This window comes from Netta rufina (genome assembly GCF_964035555.1).
Source record: "Netta rufina genome assembly, chromosome: 4".
Classification (NCBI taxonomy): domain Eukaryota; kingdom Metazoa; phylum Chordata; class Aves; order Anseriformes; family Anatidae; genus Netta; species Netta rufina.
Window position 1 is genome coordinate 18248462 of NC_140127.1, and position 13594 is coordinate 18262055.

At 34.6% G+C, this 13594-nt stretch overlaps 1 protein-coding gene across 4 annotated transcripts in view; it reads left to right on the top strand.

Annotated features, from left to right (window-relative positions):
• SLC7A2 (solute carrier family 7 member 2) overlaps positions 1–13594 on the top strand; it is a 51331-nt gene that overhangs the window by 31287 nt on the left and 6450 nt on the right. For 3 of the 4 annotated variants that reach the window (XM_084286485.1, XM_084286483.1, XM_084286484.1), the window contains exons 3-11: positions 939–1094; positions 2641–2806; positions 3356–3492; positions 4165–4387; positions 7499–7635; positions 10529–10631; positions 11821–12026; positions 12332–12498; positions 13346–13454. In XM_084286485.1, the coding sequence (XP_084142611.1) occupies positions 939–1094; positions 2641–2806; positions 3356–3492; positions 4165–4387; positions 7499–7635; positions 10529–10631; positions 11821–12026; positions 12332–12498; positions 13346–13454 (1404 nt within the window). Of the gene's footprint in view, positions 1–938; positions 1095–2640; positions 2807–3355; positions 3493–4164; positions 4388–6948; positions 7089–7498; positions 7636–10528; positions 10632–11820; positions 12027–12331; positions 12499–13345; positions 13455–13594 lie in introns of all 4 variants that reach the window. The other variant, XM_084286486.1, reaches the window with a different exon arrangement.

A 13594-nucleotide genomic window follows, 5' to 3' on the forward strand; every position in this document is an offset into this window, starting at 1 on the left:
ATTTGGTCAGCAAGAATAATTTCAGTGAAACCAATATTTTTTTCTAAACATACACTGAAAGACATTTATAAGAATGTCTTATAAAGACATCACTATAGTATCACTATAGTATCTGCCTTCAAGAAAGTCATAATGCTTAGTTTCTAATTTGTCACTATAATCTCATGCTAATTAAATGATGTCGTATGTTGTGATCCCATAAAACACGAAGTTTACCATATCTGGGTAATATCAATGCTTATGTGGTAGCCATTCAAATAACTACTTCAGTGCCTTGGCAAAGATGACAAATTTGGTTTATATACATTTTCTTCCAGAGGTACGTGTTCTGGTATATTGTGTATAAGCATGCCTATCTGTATATACATATGTATACCTACTTACAGGAATGTTGCACTACAAAATCAATATAACTGTTGTTTTAAAGTGCATTCATGGTAGGAAGCTGGTTAAAATATGGTTGTATTTAGCTATGGCCCCATACATTGGTTACCAGGAGAGAGTATTGGTCTTAAATACTAACTAGCAATATAAGTCTTGCTAGTGATTTTTTTTTTTTGGCTTTATTTCCAGGTGGGCAATCTTTCCTTCGTGTTTCTTACATTGTTTTGCATTGTTTAATGTACCATAATTCAGCTTTAGAAGTAAGTGTCTTCCAGAATGACAGCAAATATAAATGATACAGAAATAATTTTGCAATATTTGGGGAACAAATGAAGTACAAATTTGTATATTTTAGTTGTAGAATAATATGTTATCATTTAAATAGGTAGGAACTTTTGATAATGTTAAAATTTCAAAATTATCACTGTTTTAGCACAAGCTCTGTTTTTGTAAGTACAAGTAGCAGTATGCTTAGTTTTATTTCCTTGTCAATAGAAGTAACTATATTCCCTTGTATGCATGCAAAACACTAAATATGCATGTATTTTATGAAGGTACATCAAGTGTAGCAAGAGCCTGGAGTGGCACCTTTGATGAACTTCTTGGAAAGCAGATTGGTCATTTCTTCGGAACCTACTTCAAAATGAATTACTCCGGACTGGCAGAGTATCCTGACTTTTTTGCTGTATTTCTTATATTGCTTCTATCAGGTAAGAGACAGATACGTCTTCATTTATGATGGCTGTGATGTCAGTTTCTTAAAGGAAAAAAAAAAAGTTAAACTGTAGTTAGTGTTTTATCAGAAATACCTTAATAATATTTGAACAATTTAGATGTACATTTGTGTGCTGACAAAATGACTCCGGGAGTTAAATTTATATGAACTCTTCTTGAATCTGAACCATGAAATAATCACTTTTTATTAAATCTGTGATATAGACTGATGTTAACGTGAAAATCTTCATTTCATGTCGTATTTTTAAATTGCAAAAACTGACACCAAAACTATGGCTTTTGAGGCATCAGAAAGCTCCAAAATACTGAAACTTTTTTTTTTATGTTTGCATTTAACAAGTAAGTATTCTCAAAGGAGTGAAGGAAGTGAAGAAAGCTGTATGCGTGTTTTAAAGTGTATAGCTTGTTTTCCACTAGGATTAGAAACAGCTCAGTATTCACTAGAGGTCTTACCCAAATTGAAAAATTGAAAAATATTTGAGAACAAAATTATTTAAAAGGAAGCTTTCAATTAGATTTAGGATGTACCTGCACTGTGAGTCACGTTTCAGTGTAGAGATTCCCAGGTTGAATCAACACTCATATCTTTAGAAACTGTGGCCAAAATACCATTGGGGAAGAAAAATTGAGCAGCTCATGATAACTTCTGTGTTATGAAGCAAAGGTCTCATTAGTGGAGGCAGAAATTTTTTAGACATTATCTTGAGAGGCGTAAAATTTTCAGAGTTAATCTCTAGATAATGAGGGAAAGCATGTATGTTTTCTTATTGGAAATGCTTACAATGCAAAGAAACCAGGGTGACTTTCCCACTCTATTTAATTTTTCTTGATCTGCTCTCTGCCTGCTGTTCCATTAAACTATTAGTATGCTTACTTAACAATTGTTACACAGTAGGACCCTGATGGAATAACTTTCAGATCATTTAAACACATTAGTCTACAACCTAAGGCACGCATATTTTATATCAATCTTTTTTTCTAGAACCTCTGTGAATCTGTACTTAGGAACAGGAGGCGTGCATTTCTTCTAAAGGTTTTGTTAATGAGCTATGAAATGGGATTCTTACTCTGTTGTGCTCTGAAAAACTTAGATCAATAACCTAATTTGTTCAATCTAATAATTATTTGTTCTGTGCATAATAGATTCTATCAAACTGTTTTTAATAAGCATAGATTTTTGTAGCTATTTTTGTTCCATAGCATGAAATAGAGATACGAACTCAAACCTCAGAAAAGAAATAAGTAAAAATTGCTCAAAATATTTTTAAATATTTCAAGAGTACAATTAAAGAAAGTTATTTTATGGTTTCCAATACACTTCCCTATTGCCATGCTATCAGACAGTTTATTAAATTTGTGCTACCACTTTTTAAAGGTGTAAAATCTACTTCTGTTTTTTATTTTATTTTATTTTTTATTTTTTTTTAAGTATTATTCATTGTACTGGTATGTATATTGTCTTGAAAATAACTTTTTTCTTACTGTAACTGTTCACATTTAAAAATTATTTTTATTTTATAGGTCTATTATCTTTTGGAGTAAAAGAATCTGCATGGGTGAATAAAATTTTCACTGCTATTAACATCTTGGTCCTACTCTTCGTTATGATTTCTGGTTTTGTGAAAGGAGATGCTGACAACTGGAAAATAAGTGAAGAATATCTCATAAACCTTACTGCAATAACAGAGTAATTACTTTTTAGAATCAATTTACTTGCTCATATTCCAAGCAATTTTCTGTTATGCTTCCTTTTGTGCTATTGCAGGTGTTAACAGACAGCTCTGTCGATGGGAGTGATAAGCGCTTTATGCCCTTAAAAATATTTTTATTTTCATGTTTATAGCTTCCTAAAAAGTTTTCTAAAGTCTTATTTTGACACTCTTGTCTGTGGCTATTTGAGAAGTTACTGGCTTCTTGTCTTTAAGCCATGTATTAGCTGCAGAATGTATGACAACAACAGATTTCTACATCAAGAGTATTTTAATACTCTTACCAACAAATGGTAAAGGGAGTAAAGTGACAGTTACATGATGCAGGTATTATTCCACTTACTGTTATTTTTGTCATACAATTTTTGACATGCAAATGTCTCCTTGTACAGTTTTGTAAAGCAGAACTCTGTCTTGATGAGAGCATTTTTACGTGTTTTTCCAAAGCTGCAGGGGAGGAGGATGTATTTGCTTGTCCTACCAATAATAAAAAAAATATTTTTCTGCTGTATTTTTGTTCTTCATAGGAATTTTTCACCCTATGAGAATGTGACCAGTATATATGGGAGTGGTGGCTTTATGCCGTATGGTTTCACAGGAACATTGGCTGGTGCTGCAACCTGTTTTTATGCTTTTGTAGGATTTGACTGCATTGCAACAACTGGTATAGTATTTATGTGTCTCTGTGTGTGTGTATATATATATATATATGTATGTGTAATATACCTTTGGGGGTTCCAAAACAACATAATCTGCTTACTATCCTTTCTTTGCTTTGTCCTGAAATTTCTTCAGTCCATGAAGAATGAGTCTGAGTTCGTTCCTGAATGTGGCTATCATTCTGTGAGGAAGGAGGAGATTTTTCTTATTTCATTTCAACTCTAAATAAATTAATTTTTGCTTTTTAAGTCTGGGAAGTGCTTAGTATGTTTTGTTTTTTTTTCGCCCAAATCATGTTAATCACCTGCTGATTGTCTGAGATAAGATCTCTCTCCTAAAGGCTGGCTCATATATGAATAGTATGGATTGAGTACTTAGAACTTACAAATTATAGGAAAAGAACTAGAAATTATGGGGTTGACTACTGTGAATATAGAATGTATTTTATATCTAGCAATTATGCCTCTGTTTTTTAATGCTATTTCTGGCAACAAAATATTGAGTTACATACTATGTCAATGAGCTTAATTTGTGCAGATTTTTAAAAAATATATTACAAATATTGTTCTGAGTGTTTAGACTTACAAAAGTACTAATTTGTGTTCATTGCTATATTTTAAAGCTGAATGTAATAGTAAGAGTTTTTGGTATTTTTTTTTCTTTTTCTTTTTTTCAGGAGAAGAGGTCAAGAATCCTCAAAAAGCCATACCCATAGGAATTGTGGTGTCCTTGCTTGTCTGCTTCATGGCCTATTTTGGGGTTTCAGCTGCACTGACTCTTATGATGCCATACTATATACTAGATGAGAAAAGTCCTCTGCCAGTAGCATTTGCATATGTTGGATGGGGTCCTGCAAAATATGTTGTAGCAGTGGGATCCCTCTGTGCTTTGTCCACAAGGTAAAGACTTTGATATGCTAATTTTCTCTGGAAAAGCTGATGGGTAATATAAGACATTTAAATATACATTCATGTGTTCATTTTGAAGGCTCACTATGGACAAAGGATTGTCCATAAGTGTTATACACACGTTTTAGACTTAAGCAGGTCTTGATAACAGTATGTGTGTTAATTTATGTTCCCTTTTTAAACTGTACTGTTATTGGACTCTACCTCCTTGACTTTTGACCCAAAAGTTCTTTATTACAATAAGTATTTTCAGACATACGACCTGCAAATTTTCTCTATTAACTGTTGAAATAAACCTCACATATCTTGTCCTTTCTTGCTGTCCAAAGATTCAGCAGCTTTATGGGCTCTGTGTATTTGCAGGCAAAATTTAATAGTCAGTTAACTAGTTCCCCTTCTCACCTTCATTGCCTGTCTGTTTTTCTCCAGTCTGTCTTCTGACATCATCCCTTCCCGTGATTTTCCTGTGGGTATTTGAGATGTAGATTATAGCTGAGAAAATAGGATAGTTTATTCCGCCTTGTGAAACTGTGGATGCAGCCTTAACTTACCATCTTATTTTGATTAAAAAGATCAGGGAAAGCATGAGATATATTAGTCTGTCTTCATATAAGTTACACTCCAGTTGTAACGTGGTATCTTTCGTAGCATAGAACATTGCTCAGTGCTTAAATTAGGGATAGTGGAATGCTGATGCCAGTCTTCTACCTGAGCTTCTTAGGTAAGGAGTCATTCAAGTGATCTTCAGTGATACAAATACTGGCTAGCTTTCCACAAAGGAAAAAGACACGCCTGCTTAAGCAGGAATATCAAAAGTACTCTGAGATAACCCTGGTGAGCATCAGCCTGTTGAAGATAACCACAGTGACTCTGGACAGTGATTTAAAGGAGAGGAATATTTTGACGTAGGAGGTGACAGAAAGAGGAAATCGTTCCAAAATGACATAAATTATAAAGCTGACCGAACAATATAATATTTATGCAGTTCATTCTGGGATTATAGCTATATTCTATCTAGCTGTCATATTTCATATTTAGTTGTCAACCCTTCAAACCCTAGTTTGAATGGTTTTATTGCAATTTTGCCCTTTATTGATAAATATCAATAAAAGTGATAAGGTGGGATATATAACAGTGGAAACTAGATTAAAGAAACCAATAATGGAAAACAAAATAACAGAGATGGTAAAACACTGTTTCAGAAATTTGTACTACTGTCCTCTTTCTAGTGTTTTTTGAAGTATTGTATTTCCTTGTATGGAAAGAGTAATCTTCCAGTGTTTTTGTTGACTGATGTTGATTTAGAACAAATCTAAGGAAATTGTATTTCATATCCATAAATTTAGAGGTATAATTAACAACAACAACAAAAAAAGTTGGGATAATTGTTTTTGGTTCATATTGGTTACCTGTTATGTTGTGAACTTGATTCCTCTGGATAAAGACGTTCATTAGTATTTCCATTATTTATGTGACTTCACTTAAAGAGGGATAGGATAAATAAATTTTACAAAGCCAAAACAGCAAAAATTTAGCTGTTGATTTTGACAGTATCCTTACTCAAAGAATAAACTGTCATCCTAATTCAGGAAACATTCTTTTTTGGAAAGAGCATTCATACATCAGTTCATGTGCAATGAAACTTATTTTATGTGTGTCTAACCTAAATGTTTGTGTCTCATGAGCATTACCAGAGGTACTTAGCATCTGTGGTACATAAAAGAAGGGCCTTCTGTAAGTGGTATAATTGATTTCCTAAGTAACATGGGCAACCATTCAACTGGTTAAATATTAGTATGCTTGCTGCAGAGGTTATACTGGCTATGAATTTGCTTTTTGTCCTTTAAATGATTTTGGTTTTTATAATTACAATTATTTCACTCTGTGAGAAAGAAACCACCTAATTTAAGAAGGCTATCTAAACTGAGCCTTGAGTTAGCAACAGTTTAAAAGCTTTCTGTGTGCTGCTAACAATAAATCTAAAATAATTACCTTTACTTCTTCCAAAAAAGAAATTATCTCAATGAAGCTTGGCTTGAGGTGCTTCAATTGAAAGAAATAATGTGCCCAAGTTAACTGTATGATGCTTACTTTGAATTACTGTTAATCAGCAGCTTCACATAGAGCATAAAAGATGCTGCTAATGCTTATTGATTTGCTGCTGTTGACTGACAGACATTTTCCAGGAATACTAAAGCTTAATTATATAGTTAGTGTGACCTGGAACATGTTCCTTGTCTGCTAATGCCCAAGAGCTACAGTGATGGCAAGAGTTACTTTGCTAACTTGAATTCTCTCTGATGAAGCAATTCCATTACCTAAATGAAAAACAAAAAACAAACAAACCCCAAAAAATCAACTTTACAGGAAAAAAAAAACCTTCAATTTGTGTCTGATCTGTGGTATCTTGGGCTATGGGGCTTTCTGGTGTTGTCTTACAATCATAAATTTTGTTTCTGTACATGCCATTAATTAACATTGTTTATCTTTTCCATGATACAACCCTGCATGAACTGCATTTGCCATGTTGCATGTGTTTGCTTTTTATTCAGTCTTCTTGGATCCATTTTCCCCATGCCACGTGTAATCTATGCTATGGCGAAGGATGGGTTGCTTTTCAAATGTCTAGCTCAAATCAATTCCAAAACGAAGACCCCACTAGTTGCTACTCTATCGTCTGGTGCAGTAGCAGGTGAGACTAAGAGTTGATCCTTGTACAGAAAGGTGCACTGCTAAATGCGTTGCATATATGGAAAATGTGCAAAATATATGTGCAATTTTGATTTGCTTGTGACTGAAATGACCAAATATGACTGTCGCCAGGTAAAGTAGGCTACTAGTGAAACTTTCCTCTGCCACAGATTTTGTATTTGTTGGTTAATCTCAAGAGCTGTCATAGCCTAGGTTCAAAATAAACAACAAACCTTAAACAACACCACCGATCGACCAAACAAAAAACAAGAGCAGCAAAACAGAGCCTAAACCAAAACTAAACCTAAACCCATTCACTCTTCCAAGCTTTCTTTTTGTGTAGTTGGGTTTACCAGTAAAGCACTGTGCTTTTAATAACCTGTATTTGAACTATACATTTTTCTGTTCTAGTCTTCTCGGCTCTATGTTCCCTTTGCCCCGAATTCTGTTTGCCATGGCACGCGATGGTTTACTCTTTAGTTTTCTTGCCAAAGTGAGTAAGAGGCAGGCACCAGTTTCTGCCACCTTGACAGCAGGGGTCATCTCTGGTAAGCTCTCAAAGCCCGTGTTTCTTAAAACTGAGATTTAAGCACTCTATGCACGTGCATGGTACTTGATGTTTTTGAAAAAGGGCTGCTTGTTAACTTCCCTTGCATGTAAGGTGGGAATAAAATTACTGAGTAATCAAAGGGTGTAAGAACTCCGAATCATACCAATCATGGTGGTGGTAACATCCTTAATGTCACAGAATTCAAAATGATTTTTTTTTCTTTTTTTAATATTGGTCTCTTGTACTGTGAATAAGCTTCTTACTTAATCTATGTCACTTAAGCTGATGCTCTCCATACAGGGTTTCCTTGTTCAATGAGCATATATATATATGTGTGTATATGTGTCACATCTATGAGGTGGGAAAACAGCTGTCTAGCTTTTTTATTATGAGATGTGAGAAAAAAAATCCTACGTTTGCAATGGGATCAGCTTTCGTGTAAAATACATATGTAGATTTTTTCACTTTATTTTGGTACAAGCTTACCAAATTATGGTGGAGGGGTGTGTTTGTGTGTGTGTTGGGGTTTATGTGTGTGTATACACATATGTCTACATGTACACACCCACACATATTTTAGCAAAACAGCATTTTAGGAGCAGCTGCCAACTGTTATATTTTGCAAAGAGAAATTTTTAACATATAGCTCTTTCACTTCTGTCCATGCTTCCTGCAGAGGCACGCGTGGTTCTGCCCAAATTTCACTGTGTTATTTCAGGGGAATGTCTAATTATCCCAGACAACTGGAAGCTCTGGAAGTGTTTAACTCAAAGGCAAATAAATGTCCGAAAACTAACTCAAACATAAAAGACATGCCTTAAAACACTTAACAACCCTGGCTGTAATTTTTATCAAATAAGAGATTCAAAACTGAGACTAAAACATGAGTCTTAATTTTACTTATTATTGACCTTTTCCTTTATAATAGTTTGCAAATGCAGTTATATGGGATAGAATTAACATCTTTACCTGAAATTACAGTGATGAAGAGAAAGAAAACCATGTTACCCAATGAGTAAAGTGATGGAGGTAGATATACAGCCCTGAGTATAGCTTTGTGATAGCAGTCACTCGGACTGCTTTTAGACAGTTTGTGGAATTTGGTGTGTGAACAATTTACCTGCAGACAGCTTTATCTGTTGCTGGAGGAGTATTTTTTTCTTTTATTTTTAAAAGGATGCATATTTAGTAATTTCTGGTCATAAATAGTTTTGCCAGAATAGTTACAGATGTGTACAACAATTCCTGTTATCTGACCTTCCTATTAAATCCTGTCATGGATAGTTGCATAGCTTTAAGAACTGTGCTCCTTTACCCCATTAGCTTGTTAAATGTTTGGCCTCCATTAAAATTATCAGGTCAAGACTACAGCTGAATCAGTTGTCACATGCCATAATTGTGACTTACCTTTTCACATACTGTAATCATGATTGTGAAACTCTGCACACAGGGAAACGCTTAGTTGACAGTTCAAGGTTCCTTCATCGTAAATTTGTCTCCCATGGTTTCTTACAGCTTATTAAGAGGGGTGAAAAAACAATACTAGGTCTTTTTTTCCTCTTACCCAGAAGCTTACGGTCTTTTTTCAATGATTCTACTGTGTAAGAGAAAGTTCTGGGCTACAAAGTAGTGTTTTGAAGCTAGGATTTGAAGTTAAACATAGCTACTGTATGTTAGGTTATAATAGGTTCTGTTCTTTGCTTACCTACACTTTTTTGAGTGTGCAAGGCAGTGAGGTATTCAGAAATTTACCTCATGGATGAGGTAGTGATGTCTTATAATAAATGACATCCACCCTCATTAGAGAAGATGGAACAGTCTTCCTTCCTTCATTGAAAGAGGAGACTAGCAGCTGAAATAATGTGTCTGTAACACAGCAGTCTTGCTTTCTGGAAATCACACCCTGCTGTCTCCTTCAGGATCAGAAAACAGGGGAATGTGTGTTGCTGTGTATTTTTTCATTTATACACCCATCTACAAAGATATTAACAAACATAAGATAAATATTAATATATAAGTACTTCTGAACATAGAAATGTTTGTGTGCACATACACATACAGTGTATAAAGGCTACATGTGATGGTTTCTTTTGATGGTGAGGTTATTGGTGATTCAAAAAATTAAATAGTTTTGGATTATTTCTGTATCTCAATAATACAAACATTTTAAGATGTTTTTTGACCACATGCATCTCAAATCAACTAATACTAGCCTTTCATTTGGTGACGATTAATTTCAATTAATTGTGCTAATTTCTTTATAAATAACTGCCATAATAATTCACAGTATCATGGAAATTTCTGCCCCTGATTTCAGTGATCTTAAGAATATTAATTATTGTGATACTTTGCTGTCTGTCCTAAAGGCCACTTGAATTTAACTGCTTTTAGTAAGATAATTGTTCAAAAACAAAACCACTTATTTTACTCTAGACAACTCCTTAAAGTGTCTCTTAAAGAGCACTTTCTGAGACCATCACTTTTAGCTGACATACTGGGTTGTATCATTGTTCCCCTGCTTTGCTGTGGGAGCTGGCCTCTCAACTTTGATGAGATTCTGTTGCAGCATCAGAACCTTATTCTATAAAATTGCATTTTAATGTGTCACCATTCAGCAAGGCTTGTATGCAAGTACTTATGTCCGCATATGTCCAATACAAATTGCTTGATTATGCAGCATGACTGTATGGCCCATCAGTGTGATATCCATATGAATGAGTTTCCCAACAGAAATTAGGTTCAGGAATGTTGGCTGTGACTTAAAAATATGCCACGATTGCACTTATATTGCTGTCAGTAAAATAATTTAAAGTTACACTGCTGACAGAGGTTAAAATCTTTACTCAGTGTATCAGCCTCATAAAAATTTTGCATTTTATTTTCTTTTTTAGCTGTAATGGCGTTTCTGTTTGACCTAAAGGCTTTAGTGGATATGATGTCTATTGGCACACTTCTTGCGTATTCACTTGTGGCAACCTGTGTCCTCATTCTTAGGTGAGTCAAAAATACCATTTCTATTTTTACTGTGTTTTGGTTTGTGTTGTTCACTACCTAAACAGAGGTGACATTTATAATATACGTTTTTTGCTGGATAGCTACATGTTTGAGAGCTATTTGTTTGTGTATAAATGACTACTAAGAAGTTGAGATTCATCAGAGAAAACACAGATTTATTGTCATATCAGTATAGCAGCTACTCAAATCAAAGCTTAATGTGAAATCCAGACACCTTTCATTTTCAAGGAGATGCATTGATCCCAGCATCAGTCCCAAAGGCACCAATGAATATTTCGAATAAAATTTATGCTGTGCATCAAGCCTATCACATTGTGGGGGCTATACATGACAGATCAGGTAGGTGACAGGATGACCAAGTTAAAATAATTGCTTTGTATTGCCCTAGTCAGAATTCAGTAGAGATAAGTATTTCAAGTTGTGGTAGCCCTAGGGGAGAGTATAAATACTCACTCTCAGTGAGTGAGATTATAAATAATTGTAAGTTAAACTCTCTTATCTGTTCTCTTTGTAAAACAATTTAATAATATTGTTATACTTATAGCTGCAGGCAATCTCTTTATTTAGTTTGTTATTTTCAAATTAATAAGTCAGTGTTTGTTACTTACCATATGAGGTTAAATTGATAACTTTGAAAACTATACAGCTTAAATTCAGCTCAGATTCAATGTTGTAATGGTTTAGTCTTTAGAGAAAACTATTTCATTCCATACAGACTTATTTAAAGAATGTATTTTTAAAAATGCACTTACATTCTAACAAAGGAGATGTAAAATTTGAGTTTATGCCGGTTAGTAGGCCCCTTACTGGAAGCAAGGCAGAACGAACTTGCCACTGTGGAAAGAAGCTTCTTTCCCCTTTTCCTGCTATTGACCACCAGATCCCTCTTCTTGTATAATAATGGTCATTTATTTGACCCATTGGTGCATTCATATAGCTTAAAAAAACTGCCAACAAACAAAGTCAGGAAAAAAAGTGAATTACTATTATTTTTTTATATATATTAGTGACTAATAATATGCTGTTGCAGTACAGTTATAAATTGGGAAATTCTGAATCTCTATTGCAAAGCATTTGGTACTTAGATGCATTCCTAGAGGCATATTCCTTCAATTCCCAAAGTATACTTAGTACTTTATTATCCTGTTTGTTGTTTGTTTTTGCACAGGTACCAACCAAGTTTAACCTATGAGCAACCCAAATATTCTCCAGAAAAAGCAGCTTTGGCTGCATCAGAAAGGGAATCTGCAGTAAGTGAATCACAGATAAATATGATACAAGAGAATCACTTCAGTCTTCAGACCCTGATTAATCCATCCAGTTTACCTACAGAACAGACTGCAACTACTGTTAATTTTTTAGTGGGTCTCTTAGGTAAGTTTTCAGCTGTTCAAGCTCATAATACATTAATGTAAATAGCAGAATTCTATCACAGACAAAATCAAAAATCCAGTAATAACATAACTACTTTCAGTCATCATTGATGCATCATTCTGGAGAATGCTTTTTTTGTTTCTTGATTGATTTAATCTGTAATCTAGCGTGTTTTCCATTATTTAATCATTTTCATAACATTTCATACTGAAGTTCTGCTGTCTTTCTTCTTAAAAGTCACTTCCTCTTCAACGCAGAGATTTAGTGATCTCTCTCCTATTTCCATCATTTTGTTTTTCACACAGCTTTCTTGGTTTGTGGCTTGAGTGTTCTCACTACATATGGGACTCATTTCATTGCTAACTTGGAGCCCTGGAGTATTGGCCTTCTTGCTGCGTTGGTGGTGTCCTTCATACTTACCCTTCTCCTCATCCAAAGGCAGCCTCAGAACCAGCAGAAAGTGGCCTTTATGGTGAATAACATGATAGCTCTAATGAGAGGTTTGGGTGTATTCTAAGAACTGGGAGAGGGGCAGAGGGAGACAGAGATGGTCTTTTTCAGGCAGTCTTTCATTACTGCACTGCTACTACTGTGTGTGTGTGTGTGTGTTTGTTTTTGGTGAACGTAAGGGTAGTGGATGCTCACAGCTGAATCATCAGCATGTGTAGGTCCAGTCCAGATCTTCTCAGATCGAGAGAAAGTGTTTTGCTGCCCTCAGATTGAATGTGTGACATGCGTAGGAGCATGGCTGCACAAAATGGGTGTAACTATTGGGTTGCTGTTAAAAGTAGTGGGTCTGACAACACAGACCTATTCTAGCTATTCTTTCAGACACATCCCCAAAATGTTGAGACCCAAGAAATTCTGATCCCCAATTTAAACACTTAGATGCTGCGAAAGGATTCAGTAAATGATCAGTGTACAGACAGCTTGTCTGTGTTGTGTGCAGCAATTTGGACCACAGCACAGTTCATACCTCCCAGAGTATAAACCTTTCATTATGACCTTTCACTTATTTTCCAAGAGCTACAAACTATAGAATAGTTTGTAATGGACTATTTAATGGAAATAATGAAATACAGTGATGAAAGTGAAGGAATCTGATAGAACTTTAAAAGTCTAAGATATATAGAAACTGGTGGTTAAACACAGCAAAAAAATAAAATTTCACTATACTTCATTAAGAAAATTTTCCTATTTTTTAGTGAGAAAATGTGTCACCTCTAGTTCATGTTGCATAACTGAAGTATGGCATTAATAGTGCAAGCATGCAAGAAATAGTATTTAATTTTACAAATATTTTAAATATTTCCCTTTAGGTTCCACTATTACCATTTTTACCATCATTCAGTATCCTGGTAAATATTTACCTGATGGTACAATTAAGCAGAGACACTTGGATCAGATTCAGCTTCTGGATGGCGCTTGGTGGGTACTTTGTGCACATTTCAATCACCTCCTTTGTTAGGACTGATGAATCCTGTCTCAGATAATTTGATCCTCTTCCATTAAATATTGGAACAAAAGTCTGTGTTTAATAAAAGTTAGCTGATATTTCTAGTAATAAA